The following is a 17,724-nucleotide window of genomic DNA, read 5'->3' on the forward strand; positions in this document are numbered from 1 at the left end:
GAATTAGATGTTCGATGAGCAGCTGTCCACATACAGTTATTTTGGAAAATATTCAGACCCCTTGGCATTTTCCACATTTGGTTTACGTTACAGCCTTATTAAAAAAATATATAAATATCTATATTTTTTATCCCTCAGTCTACACACAATACCCCATGATGACAAAGCAAAAACAGGTTTCTAGAATTTTTTTTGCAAAATGACAAAAAAGAAGACCGAAACATCACATTTATATAAGTTTTCAGACCCTTTACTCAGTACTTTGTTGAAGCACCTTTGGCAGCGATTACAGGCTCGGGTCTTGGGTATGATGCTACAAGATTGGCACACCTGTATTTGTGGAGTTCCTCCCATTCTTCTCTGCAGATCCTCTCACGCTCTGGCAGGTCTTCAGAGATGTTTGATCGGGTTCACGCTCTGGCAGTCTGGGCTCTGATTGGGCCACTCAAGGACATTCAAGGACTTGTCCCGAAGCCACTCCTGCCCTGCATTGTCTTGGTTGTGTGCTTAGGGTCGTGGTCCATCGCCCCAGTCTGAGGTCCTGAGCGCTCTGGAGAAGATTTTCATCAATGATATCTCTGTACTTTGCTCCGTTCATCTTTCCCTCGATCCTGACTAGTCTCCCAGTCCTTGCTGCAGAAAAACATCCCCACAGCATGGTGCTGCCACCACCATGCTTCACTGTAAGGATGGTGCCAGGTTTCCTCCAGACGTGATGCTTGGCATTCAGGCCAAAGAGTTCAATCTTGGTTTCATCAGACCAGAGAATCTTGTTTCTCATGGTCTGAGTCCTTTAGGCGTCTTTTGGCAAACTCCAAGTGGGCTGTCGTGCCTTTTTTAATGAGGAGTGGCTTCCATCTGGCCGCTGTACTATAAAGGCCTGATTGGTGGAGGGCTGCAGAGATGGTTGTCCTTCTGGAAGTTTCTCCCATCTTCACAGAGGAACTCTGGAGTTCTGTCAGAGTGACCATTGTGTTTTTGGTCATCTCCCTGACCAATGCCCTTCTCCCCTGATTTCTCAGTTTGGCCAGGCGGCCAGCTCTAGGAAGAGTCTTGGTGGTTCCAAACTTCTTCCATTTTAAGATTGATGGAGGCCACTGTGTTCTTGAACCTTCAATGCTGCAGACATTTTTGGTCTTTGTCCGCAGATCTGTGCCTCGACACAATCCTGTCTCGAAGTTATATTCTAACCAAATTCAATTGCTAACATTTTGAAAAACCTGTTTCCGCTTTGTCCTTATGGGGTATTGTGTTTAGATCGATGAGGAAGAAAAAACATTTGATCCATATTAGAATAAGGCTGTAACGTAACAATGTGGATAAAGGGAAGGGTTTGTTGTTAGCAGTGTGAACCCTGCCGTCAGCATTGGCCTGTGGGGAGGGTTGCAGCGGCACACTTTGATGCTGTCCTGCTACTGTTGGAGCCGCGCTGCGTTTCATCGTTCAGCCGCTCACTTGGCTTAAAGATGACTCCAATTTGCGTCCCTCTTTTGGCTTACTTTTGTCTTTGTATCTAGACCTCGTTTTATGTGGACATCTAGCTAGTGTGTGACCATAGACCACGTTCTCTCCACTAACAGTCTGTGCATGGGTGTACAGAACATTGTGTCTGTGTTGGTGGTATGGTCTTCTGTGGTCGCCGTTAGTGTCACATTTTGTTGTCGGTTCTACAGAAGTCTCAAGAACCTGGGTGATGGGTGTCTGAACAACTTGTGATTTTCAGAGGGAAATGAAAACTTAACACTTGGAAGTCACGTCTTTCCTGGCCATGTGACCTGGAAGTCACTTTGTTTAGAATCAAGGTCCGCGTTCTCCTCTTGACCTCTATTTGACTTATTTGTTATACCTTATAGATTGGGTTAGGAGTCTTTCCTGGCCATGTGACCTGCGCAGGAAAAAACTCTGGTTCTTCTATTACAATATGCGTTAGTTCCTCTAGAAAATAACAGGTGCAAACATTTTGTCAAGTACAAATTAAGCCAGGTTGCCCTGAAGTTGGGGTTCAGTTCAAACCCACATTGCATTAAAAATGAAGATGCATACACCTTTTCCTGTTCCCAGATAGAATAGCAGAATGGTTCACAGTAGAGTAGAAATAGTCATAAACTGCCCTCACAGATATTGGCCTACTAGTTTTTAGAATAAGGTGTGTGTGTGTGTGCACACAGGTAGTAAGTAGTTATGTTAGTAACAAAGATTTGGTTTGATTTAAATCTGGTCTTAATTACATACCGACAACACATCAAAGAAGAGCCTTCATAACGATCAATGCTGTTTTGGCTACTCATGCTGGAGCTGCAATGCATAGACATACAGCAAAAAGTTACCAAGATTGAAAACTTTTCAATTGAAACCTACTGGTTTGCTACTATAAGACACAACTTATGATGACCACCATTCTTACATTATATCTTTATATAACGATTGGTGAGTTCATCTGAGAAAGACAAAAGTGATGTGAACTGACAATATTTTAATGGGGGGGATAAAGGGCTGTAAGTGATCAATGGGGGCGGTGTCCGAGTGATTCCCGGGGGACGGCTTTGAAGTGGGCATCCTCTGAGAGACATCGAGCACAATGCCCTCTTTGACGGGCAGGGAGAATGGCAGACGCTCCTCTCTCTCTTCTCACTGTCCCTCCCCCATCTCTCTGTCCTCTGCTCTGTCCCTCCCTGCTTTCTCTCATCTCTCTGTCCATGTTCTCTCTCTCTTTCTTCCTCTCATCTCTCCGTCCCCGTCTCCCTGTCTTCCCTATCTCTCTGTCACTGATACCCTGCTTTGCTCGGCCCTTTCACAACATTAACTCTCTCACACAGCCATAGCTCCACAACTAACTCTCTCCCTCCAATGTTAATGAATTCAAACACCCCCCCCCTCCTTGCCTCCAAGCCCCATCACTCCACCCCCTCCCTCCTGGCTCCCTCTCCCCCCTTTTCACAGAACCAAACCTCTTTGTAATTTCCAGCCTTGGCAAGTTGTACTCAGATTTGCTGTCACAGTTTTAATGAATTCAGCTGTTTGTGCATTGGCCATGGGAGCATCTCTCCTCCCTCCCCCTCCCTCACTCTCGCCCCTCCTCCACCTCTCTGGTGTTTCCCGAGGGACTCTATATATACCGCAGACCACTCTACTCCTTCCTATTGTTCCTCTAAGGAAACTTGCAGACAGATGCCCCGCGGCAGCACAGTGTGTGTGGGAGAGTGCAGAGAGACAGCCACGATAGAGACAAGTCTCAAGACAATAGCTGGCGCTGCTGGACAGAGACTTTTACTACTACTACTACTACAGCTAGCCCATTTCTTCTTCTCTGAGTTTTTGTTTGTTTTTCTTGTTGTGATTTTTTTTTCTTCTCCACCGCTGAGTGGTGATCTGATGATCTGACGGCATGTTGCTGGTGTCACTGCTGCTGATGGCGATGGACTGCTGCCTTGGAGCGCCAGCCGGGAGAGAGGTGTACAGGATGCCTCAGAGTGCTCTGAAAGGTAGAAGGCCTTGTCTGTGTGTCATTTTAAACCGTGTCTCTTTGTGTCATACCTTTGCACACTGCGAGGGTTATGTTTCTCATGTCAACTTCTTGGCTATTCACTGAATAATATGTCACCTAGTGTGGATGATCTAGACCAGGGTTTCCTAAACACAGTCCTAGGGTCCCCCCTGGGTGCACGGTTTGGGTTTTTCCCTAGCACTACACAGCTGATTCAAATAACCAACTCATCCTTATGCTCTGATCATTTCAATCAGCTGGACACATTTTGGGAAACACTGATGTAGAGAGTACATGTACTGTATATATGCTGTGGTAGTGATTACTTTTTCTCTTTAATGATGCTTGGTTTGTCATTCACACTCTGCACATTGAGTCTGCAGCACTATCCAAGTCTACTGTTGCCACAGTTCAGAGGAGCTGGCCTTTATCTGTCTGATCTTGAGCTTGTCACTTGAAATAAAGCAAGATTTTCCTGGTAGTGCGAGGGTGATCTATTCTATTTAGTGTTTTGATCGGAAATTCTCTCTGTCCTTGTGAAGGCACGGCAAACTATAGGCCTGTGCAGCAAATTCTCTGAGGTCAAAAGCCTAACCGATGCAGATTGGTGAACTGGGTTCACACACTGCTGTATTACATAGTGACATGTTCCAGACATTAGTGACAGCAGTAAGTCGTTTGGTGTCGGTGTTTTAAAATAATAAATAGCATACGCCATTTAGCAGACACTTTACAATTACCGGGACCAGTAAGCATTTGATAGCAGAGTAAGCATAGGATAGATCAAACAGTTTGTCGGAGCAGGCTTCTCTAATCCTGCTCACTGCAGAGGTCATCTTGACATCTACATACCGGTGAGTGAATTAGGGGTTTATTGTTGTATCACAGTCAAATGGACCTTGCACATATAGGCACATATCCAGCCAAATCTCATCTTGATGAGTACAATCACTTACCGTACCTCCTTATAAAAGGAATGGATTGGTAACCTTGCTCACTTCCCTGAGCTTCCCCAGGGCTGTTACAGCAGCTACCCTGATCGGCATGAATCCTAAGAGTAGAGATCCCCAGATCTCTTTGGAGGCTGAGTACAGCAAAGTGATGATGATGATGGCGGCGCACAGTGCTTGTAGCGGTTTGAACCAACGGTTCCAAGAGTGCAGGGTTTCTGCCGCCCCTGTCCTGCCAGCCCGTGTCCCCTTTCCTCCATGCTTCGGGCCGTCTCTGCCATCTAATTAAGTCTTCTAATCAGCATTGTCGTTGTTTGCTAGCGGCCTGCCCTGTGATGTGGAGCGCACAGAGGAGGGGCGCGGGGGCGGCGGCACAATTGAAGTGCGTCCGCACAGCCCTCGCCAGCGTGTTTGTGCGTGAGCTCGCTCCCCTATCGCGCTGCCAAAGGGCTCAAGAGCATCATGAGAAAAATGGGGCTCCACACAGTGACACACACACACACACATAAACACTCACCGTACTCGCTCTTACAAGCACAAACACAGAGTGCGGTCAACTACTCCGACTTTCCCACACTTAAGGAATGTGTCAGTCGTGTGCATGTCCTCCGAATGTGCTTCTTATAATTATGTCTCCTCCGAGAGTACAAACTTGTCACAATGCCCTAACAGTATAAGACCATGTAAATGCAGTCTCAACTGTTCTGAGTAGTCTAAAGATTTGCATGTATGTGCCCTAGTGCTGAGAGTCACATTGCTGACTTTCTACTGTTCATTTCTGCACTGACTGTTTGCTGTTGGTCATACTGTTCTTCAAGTTGACATATCCCTTTCTCACTCCATCTCTCTTCTCTTGTCTCTCTCTCTCTCTCTCTCTCTCTCTCTCTCTCTCTCTCTCTCTCTCTCTCTCTCTCTGTAGCTCTATCGGACCGGGGTACTGTGGTTCTGGAGGCTGCGTTGACCAGTGCTCTGTCGGCTCTGGAGCTGGCAACGTCGGAGCGGAGTCAGGCCGAGGCAGTCTGTAGAGACTGTGTACCCTGTCTCTTTCAGGACTGCGGACAGCGCTCCGCACCCTGCTGTAAGGAAACATCCATAGCTTTTATCTCTCCCCATCACCCATGTGACAACATGAGGCTAGGTCTTAAGAGTGTCTTAATGTCTTGTTGTACTGATTTTGTGTAAGTGGATACAGAACGTTTTGATGGAGTTAAAGAAGTTCATAACAATCACACAAGATGAGAATAAGTGTTCGTACATGGTGCCATTTAATCATTGTGGTTATAATCTTGGCCTCATCTCTACTTCCTCTTCCTCTTTACAGCCTCTCTGGATGGCACATTGGCTGAGCCCAGCTGTGACGTCATTACCAAGGCTCAGAAAGTTCCGGAGGAGGGCGAGCGGAGCTGGGCGCTGAGCCAGGCATGTGGGTATTACCGCCGGCGGTGCCCGCCGGGCGAAAAGGAGAAGGAGGCTTGTGTGAGGATCATGGGCGAGAGCTGCAGTGCCCGCGTGCTCCAGTGTAGCCTCCTGAACACCATGCAGAACCTGGAGCCTGCCACACAGACACGCACACAGGGTGGGTGAGCAACACACACAATTTGCACTATATTTGGTTGTTATTCATTAGGGCACACCAAAATGTTTTGCAATGTAAAATGAAAAATAAGTGTGTGTGCCTCCCCCTCTTTCCCAGCAGCAGTGTGTGGCCAGAGGCTGTCGGCGTTGCAGAACGTGACCCAGCCCCGCTCCCGTATTGTGGGGGGTTCCCCGGCCCTCCCTGGCAGCTGGCCCTGGCTGGTCAACCTGCAGCTGGACGGAGGGCTGATGTGTGGAGGGGTGCTGGTGGACAGCTCCTGGGTGGTGACCGCCGCTCACTGCTTCGCTGGGTAAGTGTGTAAGTGTGGGTCCTTTTGTACTGGTTGTTAAACCGAGAGAGTGTGACACTTCTAATTTAGTCTCTCTGAATGTTTTCCCTCAGAGTAAAAAGTTCATCATAATTGACCTTATCCCGCTCTCTCTCTGTGTTTCTCTACTGTAGCAGCCGCAGTGATAGCTACTGGACGGCTGTGGTGGGAGAGTTTGATATCACCAAGACCGACCCTGACGAGCAGGTGCTCAAGGTCAACCGCATCATCTCCCATCCCAAGGTCTGTTTCTCATACGTGTTTTCTTACTGTGCATCCTGCCTTCAGAGCTGCGTCTATACTACAGTTTGAGTGTTGCAGCACAGTCTGTTCTCTGAAGGTCACATGTTCCCGGCTAGAGCAATGCAATTGAATGAATCAATTAACTGCTAAATCAGTCAAACACGTTAATCAATCAACTTAATCAATCCTCCCTCCCTCTTTGTGCAGTTCAACCCCAAGACGTTTAACAACGACATAGCACTGGTGGAGCTGACATCTCCGGTGGTCCTGTCGGACCGCGTGACCCCTGTGTGTCTGCCATCAGGTCTGGAACCGCCTACTGGCAGCCCCTGTCTGGTGGCCGGCTGGGGCTCCCTCTACGAAGGTACTTCTATTATTTTAACCATCATTAATATATGATTCATTCACCAAAGACGTGTGGCGCTATGCACTAACTGTAAGTCACTCTGGATAAGTAAATGTGAGCTACAATACTCTATATTTCATGTGTTACAAAGTTGTCCGTTTCTCAAGTAACATTTTTGGGCCAGGTTATAGACCTCATTTGTATAGAAAAGCAAATGCATTGACATAAGGAAGTGACTAAATTGAACTTTGTTTGAAGCCATCACACACAGTATGATATGTACTCATTAAACTACTTCCTGTCTATCAGATGGTCCTTCAGCTGACGTGGTGATGGAGGCTAAGGTTCCTCTGCTGCCCCAGAGCACCTGCAAGAGCTCCCTGGGCAAGGAGCTGGTCACCAACACCATGCTGTGTGCTGGGTACCTCTCTGGGGGCATCGACTCCTGCCAGGTGGGTGGTACTGCCATGTCAATGGACTGAGATTAAGATAATGTCATTCCCAGGTCATTTGTTTAAATGTATTCAAAATGTAATCCAGAGCTTTGCTCCTGTGCATTTATATTGTGATGAGTGAGGTCCTCTGGTGTTCAGTTGGTAGAGAGCATAGCGCTTACAATGACAGGATAGTGGGTTTGATTCCCGGGACCACCCATACATAAAACATGTATACACCACATGCATGACTGGTAAGGTGTCAGCATGAACCAAACCAGTGGGCTCGCATACTCCCTTAAATTCTATTTTCAGGAAGTGTATTTTCTAAGAAATCTGACATTCATTTTTACCGAGGAGATCTGGGTTGTGCAATTTTACATCTAACTAAGATGTTTGGTGCAAAATAAAAAAATTGCATGAAAACGAGGTGTCTCTCATTGAATGACAACAGACTTATTGAAGAATCCCTACTGTTGACAAATCACTGACGAAGGGGCGTAAACTTCGGCTACTGTCTCCGGTTTGCCTCCAAAAAAACAATGTTGTGTGCTCGAACAGCCGGACAAGTCCAAAACAAACAAAAACATCACAAAATGTCGTCATAATATATGCACAAACTCTTCCGAACTGTTTTGTCTGGGAAGCATGCGGACGACCTTAAATTGCTTTGGATTAAAATGCCTGCTGAATGGCATATTTCTGAGTTCATAGCAGAGTACTTAATAGCTGTAATACTGTCTTTGTCCTGTAGGGGGATTCTGGAGGCCCTCTGATCTACCAGGACCGTATATCAGGTCGCTTCCAGCTGCACGGCATCACGTCCTGGGGAGACGGCTGTGGGGAAAAGGGCAAACCTGGGGTCTACACGCGGGTCAGCGCCTTCTCCGATTGGATACTCGCTGAGATACAGAGTAACTCATTTTTTGAAGCCACTATTATTTGCCACGCATTTAAATGATTGGTTCTAAAGCTTTTGAAGTGAAACATTTAAAACATATTACATACCCTGATGTGAATCATGATACAGTACTGAACCAGCATTCTAACATTCACTCCCTGGTTTACCCAGAGTCCTTTGGGAGTCGGGAGCCGACGTGCCCTGAGTTGCTGAAGACATCGGAGCTGTCGGAGGAGCAGCAGAGGTCGGAGTTCGTCTCTCTGTGTCGCTTCTACGCCCAGACCTGCCCCCCCAGCCAGGGGACCGCTGCCTGCAACCGCCTCGTAGAGGAGAAATGTCGCAGCCGCTTCAAGAAGTGTCGTAAGTGTTTGGCTTGTAACATTCACGGCCATTTTTTGCTGTGAAGTGAGCATGAGGACCATGAACTCTCAACTGCCCCACGTTTAGTGCATTAAAAATGAACCAATCCCTATATTGCAGGGTTATTCAACCGGGGATCTGTGTAAATGAATGTGTATGTGTATATATACAGTACTGTGTAAATGAATGTGTATGTGTATATATACAGTACTGTGTAAACGTTTTAGGCAGGTGTGGAAAAAATGCTGTGAAGTAAGAATGCTTTCAAAAATAGATGTTAATAGATTATATTTATCAACAAATATCAAATCAATATTTGGTGTGACCACCCTTTGCCTTCAAACCAGCATCAATTCTTCTAGGTACAGTTTTTGAAGGTACTCTGCAGGTAGTGAGGATTTAGGCAGCCTCGGGTGCTTCTCTCTCCATGTAATCCCAGACAGACTTGATGATGTTGAGATCAGGGCTCTGTGGGGGCCCTACCATCACTTCCAGGACTCCTTGTTCTTCTTCACGCTGAAGATGGTTCTTAATGACTTTCGCTGTATGTTTGGGGTTGTTGTCATGCTGCAGAATACATTTGGGGCCAATCAGATGCCTCCCTGATGGTATTGCATGATGGATAAGTATCTGCCTGTACTTCTCAGCATTGAATTGATGATAATTTCTTAATTCTGACCAAAACCCCAACTCCATTTGCAGAAATGCAGCCCCAAACTTGCAAGGAACCTCCCCCATGCTTCACTGTTGCCTGCAGACACTCATTCGTGTACCCTTCTCCAGCCCTTCGGTGAACAAACTGCCTTCTGCTACAGCCAAATATTGGACTCATCAGTCCAGAGCACCTGCTGCCATTTCTCTGCACCCCAGTTCCTGTGTTTTCGTGCATAGTTGAGTCGCTTGGCCTTGTTTCCACGTCGGAGGCTTTTTGGCCGCAAGTCTTCCATGGAGGCCACTTCTGACCAGACTTCTCCGGACAGTAGATGGGTGTACCAGGGTCCCACTGTTTTCTGCCAATTCTGAGCTGATGGCACTGCTGGACATCTTCCGGTTGTGAAGAGAAGTAAACATTATGTGTCTCATTTGCTGCAGTAAGTTTCCTTGGCCGACCACTGCGTCTACAGTCCTCAACCTTGCCTGTTTCTTTGTGCTTCTTCAAAACAGCTTGGACATCACATCTGGAAACCCCTGTCTGCCTTAAAATGTCTGCCTGGGAGAGACCTTGCTGATGCAGTATATCTCCCTTGTGTCTTGTTGCTGTACTCAGTCTTGCCATGGTGTATGACTTTTGACAGTAAACTGTCTTCAGCAACCTTACCTTGTTAGATGAGTTTGGCTGTTCCTCACCCAGTTTATTCCTCCTACACAGCTGTTTCTATTTCAGTTAATGATTGTGTTTCAACCTACATATTGAATTGATGATCATTAGGACCTGTTTGGTATAATTGTTTAATCATACACCTGACTATATGCTGACAAAATCCCTGACTTTGTGCAAATGTACCTAGAGGAATTGATGCTGTTTTGAAGGCCAAGGGTGGTCACACAATATGGATTTAATTTAGATTTTTCTTCTGTTCAATCACTTTGCATTTAGTTAATTGATCAATCTAATCTATTACCATGTCTATTTTTGAAAGCATTCTTACTTTACAGCATTTTTCCCACACCTGCCTAAAACTTTTGCACGGTACTGTGTGTGCATTCGGAAATTATTCAGACCCCTTGACTGTGGTAGAGAGTCTGGCCACTCTACCATAGAGGCCTGATTGGTGGAATGCTGCGGAGATGGTTGTCCTTCTGGAAGGTTCTCCCATCCCCCATAGAGGAACTTTGTAGCTTTGTCAGTGAGAATCGGGTTCCTGGTCACCTCCCTGACCAAGGCCCTTCTCCCCCGATTGCTGAGTTTGGCCAGGTGACCAGCTCTAGGAGGAGTCTTGGTGGTGCCAAACTTCTTCCATTTAAGAATGATGGAGGCCACTGTGTTCTTGCGGACCTTCAATGCTGCAGACATTTTTTGGTACATTTCCCCAGATCTGTGCCTCAATACAATCCTGTCCTTCGATCTCTACGGAAAATTTCTTCGAACTCATGGCTTGGTTTTTGCACTGACATGCACTGTCCAATTGTGGGACCTTCTATAGACAGGTGTGTGCCTTTCCAAATCATGTCCAATCAATTGAATTTACCACAAGTGGACTCCAAACAAGTTGTAGAAACAGGATGCACCTGAGCTCAATTTCGAGTCACATAGCAAAGGGTCTGAATACTTATGTAAATAAGGTATTTTTGTTTTTTATCAATTTGCAAAAAGATCTAGAAACCTGTTTTCGCTTTGTCATCATGGGGTATTGTGGGTATTTAGAATTAAGCTGTAATGTAACAAAATGTGGAAAAAGGAAACGTCTGAATACGAATGCACTGTATGTACAGTACCAGTCATGTTTGGACGCACCTACTCATTCAAGTTTTTCTTTATTTTTTACTAATTTATACATTGTAGAATAATAGTGAAGACATAAACTATGAAATAACACATAAGGAATCATGTAGTAACCAAAAAAGTGTTTACATTTGAGATTAGCCACCCTTTGCACCCTAGGCATTCTCTCAACCAGCTTCACCTGTAATGCTTTTCCAACAGTCTTGAAGGACTTCCCACATATGCTGAGCACTTGTTGGCTGCTTTTTCTTTACTCTGCTGTCAAACTCATCTCAAACCATCTCAATTGGGTTGTGGTCAGGTGATTGTGGAGGTCAGGTCATCTGATGCATCACTCTCCTTCTTGGTCTAATAGCCCTTACCCAACCTGGAGATGTTTTGGGTCATTGTCCTGTTGAAAAACAAATTATACTCCCACTAAGCGCAAACCATATGGGATGACGTATCGCTGCAGAATGCTGTGGTAGCCATGCTGGTTAAGTGTGCCTTGAATTCTAAATAAATCACTGACAGTGTCACCAGCAAAGCACCATCACACCTCCTCTTCCATGCTTCACGGTGGGAACCACACATGCGGAGATCATCTGGTCACCTATACTGTGTCTCACAGACTCGACGGTTGGAACCAAATCTCAAATTTGGACTCATCAGACCAAAGGACAGAATTCCACCGGTCTAATGTCCATTGCTCGTGTTTCTTGGCCCAAGCAAGTCTCCTCCTTATTGGTGTCCCTTAGTAGTTGTTTCTTTGCAGCGGTCTCTTCTGAACAGTTGATGTGGAGATGTGTCTGTCTGTTACTTGAACTCTTTGACGCATTTATTTGGGCTGCAATTTCTGAGGCTGGTAACTCTAATGAGCTTATCCTCTGCAGCAGAGGTGACTCTGGGTCTTTCTTTCCTGTGGTGGACCTCATGAGCCAGTTTCATCATCGCGCTTGATGGTTTTTGCGACTGCACTTGAAGAAACCTTCAAAGTTCTTGAACGTTTCCGCATTGACTGACCTTCATGTCTTAACGTAATGATGGACTGTCATTTCTATTTGCCTATATGACCTGTTGTTGCCATAATATGGACTTGGTATTTTACCAAATAGGGCTATCTTCTGTATACCACCTCTACCTTGTCACAACACAACTGACTGGCTCAAACACATTAAGAAGGAAATAAATTCCACAAATGAACTTTTAACAAGACACACCTGTTAATTGAATAGCATTCCAGGTGACTACCTCCATGAAGCTAGTTGAGAGAATGCCAAGTGTGTGCAAAGCTGTCATCAAGGCAAAGGGTGGCTGCTTTGAAGAATCTCAAGTATAAAATGTTTTTGTTTAACACTTTTTTTGGTTACTACATGATTCCATGTGTGTTATTTAATAGTTTTGATGTCTTATTATTCTACTATTGTACAATGTAGAAAAAATTTCTGACATAAGGCTTTGAAAAGCACCCGCGAATAGGCTACCAGTGTGCTGAAAAGCTTTGAAAATAATTAGAATTTCAGTATACATCCTGAATTGACTGGAATTTAAATGGAATTGTCCCCAACCCTATGGCTAACCTTTTAACAGCTGCTCTTAGCGATGCAATTTAGAGTTAGCCTATTAGCTAGAAAGGTATGTTAGAGTTTACTCTTCCTCTTCCAACTGTAATGTTGGGATGTCAAAATAATATCTAACAAATCTATTAATTTGTAAATGTTGCTCCTCATTCACCTGAGAAGACGAGATGTGAGATGTATTTTTTTTGCTAACGTAAGATGGTGGGTTGCCAGTTTGCCTGGGATGGGGTCCGTGGGCAAGAACAGCTTGAAGTCTATCGTATAAAGCAATAATGATGATACTATTGTTGTAGTGGAGATGGATATTGGATATTGTAATGATTACTCAGATTAATCAAGTCTCTCTCTGCTCTTTATATAAAGTATCCTTGATTTCTCCTCTCTTCAGAGTTGCGTTCGTTCCTGCAGACCCTGCTGGACTTGCTCCAGAGAGCAGAGGACTATATCAGAGACAAGGTAGACCTGACCTTCTTCACCCAGACCCTGCCTCAACTGGTGGAACACATCTACAGTACAGCCTTCACCGCCAAGGAGAGGGAGAGGAGGGAGATCCCACAGGAAACAGGTACAACACAGGCAGCCCACAGTACCCTTTCTAGCCCCCTCGTACTCTCCATTCCTCCCCGTTCTGTTAATCACCTACTATCATCTAATCCCCTACCTCCACACACCCTACTACTCCACATCACAGTACTGTAAGCCCCTGCTACCCCCACAACAACCCCATTCCTCCTCAAAGCCATGTCCAAAAACACAATCTTACCCACACTGCCTACCTTTGCTTTTTTTCTATAGGTAGTAATGCTATTTATTGATAGTATGTCTGTATTATATTATGCATCCAGAAGTGTGTGTCACATGGCCATTGTAAGTGTGTAACAGGGGTATTATTTATTAAAGAACAGGTATGGGGTGCTGTCCGGTCAGGGTCAGAGGAAACTGGTCCTGGGTTGTTCCAGAAGGTAGGCCCCCTGGTGGCTGACTGGGAGAACTACCTCAGGGTCATCGCTGTGGAGTTGGACACACAGACACACGGCTCCAAACCCCTGAGCCAAGAAGAGAGCCTTTTCCTTCAGGTAGGCCATAGTGTACTCAACTCTTCCAACACTTTGTAAAGGTCATTTTCAGTCACTTTGTTTATCTTGGGAACTGTCTTTACGACCCTCTCCCATGTTGACCACTGGCTTATATGAGACTGTGTTGTACTCTTTCTTCATATTCAGTAGCTATATCAACACTACAGTTTGCTTTACTGGTGTACTATGCTATACTGTTGCTGTACGTTAATGTTAGTCTGTGCTTTACTATACCCTTTTTTAACCCTCTTTATGATGTCATTTCCAGGCAGAGGACCCCTCTCTGCATCAGCTAGAGGGGAAGTACCAGACCATCATCTCAGCCTTACACTCCAAACTGGACTCCAGACCTGCTCCTCCGATCTTGCACCTGAATACAGACCTCCTCCAGGAAAACTCTCCCAACATTCATGCTGTTCCCACTGAAGAGTCACCCTCCTCATTCCCCCTTCAGGGGTCAGAGTCGCTCACAGCCCTCATCAGTGAAATCCGGAAATTTGGGACACAGGTTGAAATGGCGACAGAAGATGCAGAAATTAGTGTAACATCGTTTGAAGAGGACACATTTTCAGATCCAACACCAGTCAGTTCAATAGAGACTACTGATTGGCTTAACGAAGCTGTGACCGAACAGATAACCTTACAGCGCCTGTTCCCGTCTCTGTCCACCATCGGCAGCACCATGTCTCCCATAGCAACGACCTTTGACTCCAGACAGACTCTACTTCCTGGTTCTCCCTCCCTCCAGCTGTCCCTTGACCACCGGAGACGCAGGAGTCTTCGCAAGAGGCAGATCCCTGGGGTTAAAGGTAAGTGTCGCATCTAGTACTGCATGTCTGTACTGTACGTGTCTGTGATGGTAAGATGGAACAGCTCTGTAATCAACAGTGTCACGTTATTACGACCCTGATTTTGTTTTTTAATTTTTCTGACCATGTGACATGACTAGGAAACACTCTGGGCCCTAGATAGACTAAACATAAGGCTTGGAGTTTTTCCTGGTCAGGTCACGTGGTCAGGAGAAACCTCTAGCCTCACTCATAGCATGTGTATATGTTAACATTATCGGTATTGGATATTAGCAACATAACAATAGATTGTGGGTGTTTAACAGCTTGTCCAGGAGTAGCAGAGTCCACCCAGCAAGTGAGTGGTATCAGAGACACATACAAGTGGATCCTGGGCATCCCCACCAACAACCTCCACATGAACTTTCAGGAGGTGAGGTTTTCTCTGCACAGCAATATTTACAAGGTCTATTTATGCGGGATATAATTATGTAGATATTGAGATTGTGCATATTATGTCAGACAAGTCAACTCAAACCAATTAGACTTTTTCCCAACACTTTTTCTTCATTCAAGTAATTTGTTACTGTCATTATGTCCTGTGTTGTTGACCAATGTCCCTCTCTCTCGCACTCTCTTACTCCACCTCCTCCTCCTCAGTTGCTGGTGGACCTGAGCTCTAAGAACGATCGGGGTCTGTACGAGGCTCGGGTCAGGGCGGTGGTGGGGGGTCGACCTCTGACCTTCTACAGCCTGGTGGGTCTGGAGAATGAGTCCTTCTACCGTAGCATGCCGCGCATCATTGCTCTGGCTCTGGACGCTCTCAAAACGTAAACAGTATCAACTTCAACAAAACGAACACACGTCAAAGACTCAGTGGCTCAGCGAAGGTCTAGTCAGCTTGTGGTGCCAGAGACCAGAGAGGGGGAACGAACCCTGTGGGACCTAGAAACTGGCGACTACTCATTCAGATGGGAGGCGAGAGGACAGGCACTGGGCATTCTAGGAGACCTAAACATTAGGAATGTAACAATTCACCAATGCACATCAGGTCCGGTTCAAATGCTTAAGATGCTGAGTGCATCCATGTTATTGGTGGGCGAGGAGCCCTAACTGATCCAAATGACGTATGCATCGGTCAGAAAACCCATTTAAAATGTTCCAAACTGACAGTTAACTGTTTTTTACTTTATATAGTGTTATTCTGGGGGAAAAAACTGATGCTTCCTCCTTTAGTTCAGTAGCCTATCAGACTTTATCACGTAACTGTGAATGAGTGTGAGATAGCAACTGTGCGTACAGTGCTGGAGACAGCTGCTCGCACCAACGAGAGGTTGTTCTAATGGGCTATTCGTACATCTGCATTCAGATGCTTGTAATGGCTTTCACAATGTCAAATCATAGGCTTTATTAGTTGAGTGACAACAGATGTAATTTGGGTCATTTCGGGTCATTGTTACCAAATGAGCTGTAGAAAGTGGTTTTTACTCGAGTTGTGTAGCCGACCGGAATGGATACAACTCACATCCAACTGTTGATTTGGGGTTTTCAATCATTCACATTTCATTTAATTGTTCAAGTTCACTATAAGAAATAGTTTTGGTAGTTTTGCTTTAAACAGTCAGTGTATTTGGTCATTTCAACATGAACAGGGTATGATCATTAAGATCAGAAATAAGTTTTGCCAGCTGCACATGGTCGCATTCATTCATTGGTCAGAATGGAGAAGCTCTCTGTAAAACTCCAAACGGTCTAAACCATTCCTTTTTGAGACGGGGTAAAATACAAAGCTGCATTATATAAATTGGCTAAATGCCATGCTAATTTCTAAAGATAAATATTGACATGGTACTAGCTGGAAACATGATTAATCTGCAAAAATGACAAGTTAATCCGTGGGCGATGGTGATGTCAGATAAAAGTGGTGGGAGAAAAAGCATACATTTCTCCTAATCTGATAGTGGGGTGGTAGATGCTCAGTCAGCTCAGGTGCCTACCCACCATTGACACACACACACACACACACACACTGAGGGCCACTCCGCTTAGAGAAGTCATCTCAGACAGATCCAGCACAGAGAGGCCCAGCTTCTGAGCTCCCATCAGCAGCAGTTATTCATTAAAAATGGAAAATGAATGTGTTCAATGCAACAACAAAGAAGTTTCCCTAATCAAACCAAATCGCACCGACTCGGTTCAAATTCAAATGTATCGTTCCTGTATTGTACCAATGTGTCCAAATGCGTATGAAATCGCCCGCGCAAATGGACGCAAGTGCACGCGTGCACACACACACACTGCGTGACTTTGCTGGCCCACGCTGAAGAACAGACAGGAGAGTGACATTACAATATGACATGTCAACCCACCTGAGAGCCTGACCTCTATGTACACACAGCCCTGAATGTATTGGACCATCCTGCCTAGCAACCATTCATGGAGATTAGTTGTTTTTTTACATGGCTGGTGTAACGCAGTGAGACAGCCATAGAAATAGATAGAGAACTCATTTTTGTATCTGTGCCATTAAAATGGTGGAAGCCCTCATTGCCGATGGCCATGCTAAAACGGGTTATATCCATGTATCTATCTCTATGGACGCAACCCATTCTAATTTATGAGCCTGTATAAATAAGTTATTCAAAATGTCTGTTTTTCTGCAAAAGGTTGAGCCTCTTGTGAAGCAAGCAGACTGTAGGACCCTTCATACTGTACATTGGTATATTATTTTTCGTTGCTATATTTATTTGTATAGAGAACTGCTTTGTATTTTTCTAATAAAATATCAGTAAAATTGTTATTATTCTATCTGTAGTGGTTGGTTATATATTCTATGTCTGGTGAAGTACACAGAGAATCCTTGTCCTCATTTAAACTCGGATTCATTCATTTGTAAAAATATATATATATATATATTTATATATATATAACGTTAAGGTCCTATTGGTCAGATAATAGGTTGAATTATATTATGTAAAGGGAACACACTCACTTATTTTGTCCATCTACACTAAAGCAGAATAAGTAATGACCCTTGACCTCAATCTTCTCTGTTGAACTCCGACTCATTAACATTAGCTTTCCCGTCAACTCAGCAGCTGCTCTGGTCCATGGTGGGGGGGTTGGGTCTTAGGGTAACAATCAACCCCACTCCTCTTCACTCTGAGTCTCCTAATTCCTCACCTCTCTCTCTCTCACACACACACCGTTATCCCTATTCCCAGACACTGGTCATA

General features: G+C 45.0%; 1 protein-coding gene across 1 annotated transcript; it reads left to right on the forward strand.

The window, feature by feature from the left end:
* The first annotated feature begins 2,549 nt into the window (after positions 1 to 2,549).
* LOC110508354 (uncharacterized) lies at positions 2,550 to 17,288 on the forward strand. Its single transcript, XM_021588810.3, has 14 exons — positions 2,550 to 3,482; positions 5,354 to 5,512; positions 5,756 to 6,010; positions 6,131 to 6,320; positions 6,473 to 6,581; positions 6,789 to 6,945; positions 7,237 to 7,379; positions 8,116 to 8,275; positions 8,434 to 8,622; positions 13,013 to 13,189; positions 13,525 to 13,700; positions 13,969 to 14,509; positions 14,815 to 14,921; positions 15,149 to 17,288. The coding sequence occupies exons 1-14, from the start codon at positions 3,386 to 3,388 to the stop codon at positions 15,320 to 15,322; spliced, it is 2,634 nt and encodes an 877-aa protein (XP_021444485.3). The 5' UTR covers positions 2,550 to 3,385; the 3' UTR covers positions 15,323 to 17,288.
* The last annotated feature ends 436 nt before the right edge of the window (positions 17,289 to 17,724 follow it).

This window comes from Oncorhynchus mykiss, chromosome 28 (assembly GCF_057628025.1).
Source record: "Oncorhynchus mykiss isolate SJ-2025 chromosome 28, ASM5762802v1, whole genome shotgun sequence".
Classification (NCBI taxonomy): Eukaryota; Metazoa; Chordata; class Actinopteri; order Salmoniformes; family Salmonidae; genus Oncorhynchus; species Oncorhynchus mykiss.

Excerpts from the sequence above, each read along its gene's own strand:
- LOC110508354 (XM_021588810.3), top strand. The coding sequence starts at position 3,386 with ATGTTGCTGGTGTCACTGCTGCTGATGGCGATGGACTGCTGCCTTGGA. Across the intron at positions 6,011-6,130 it reads CACACAGACACGCACACAGG|CAGTGTGTGGCCAGAGGCTG; the intron begins GTGGGTGAGCAA and ends CTTTCCCAGCAG. Across the intron at positions 6,582-6,788 it reads GCATCATCTCCCATCCCAAG|TTCAACCCCAAGACGTTTAA; the intron begins GTCTGTTTCTCA and ends CTCTTTGTGCAG.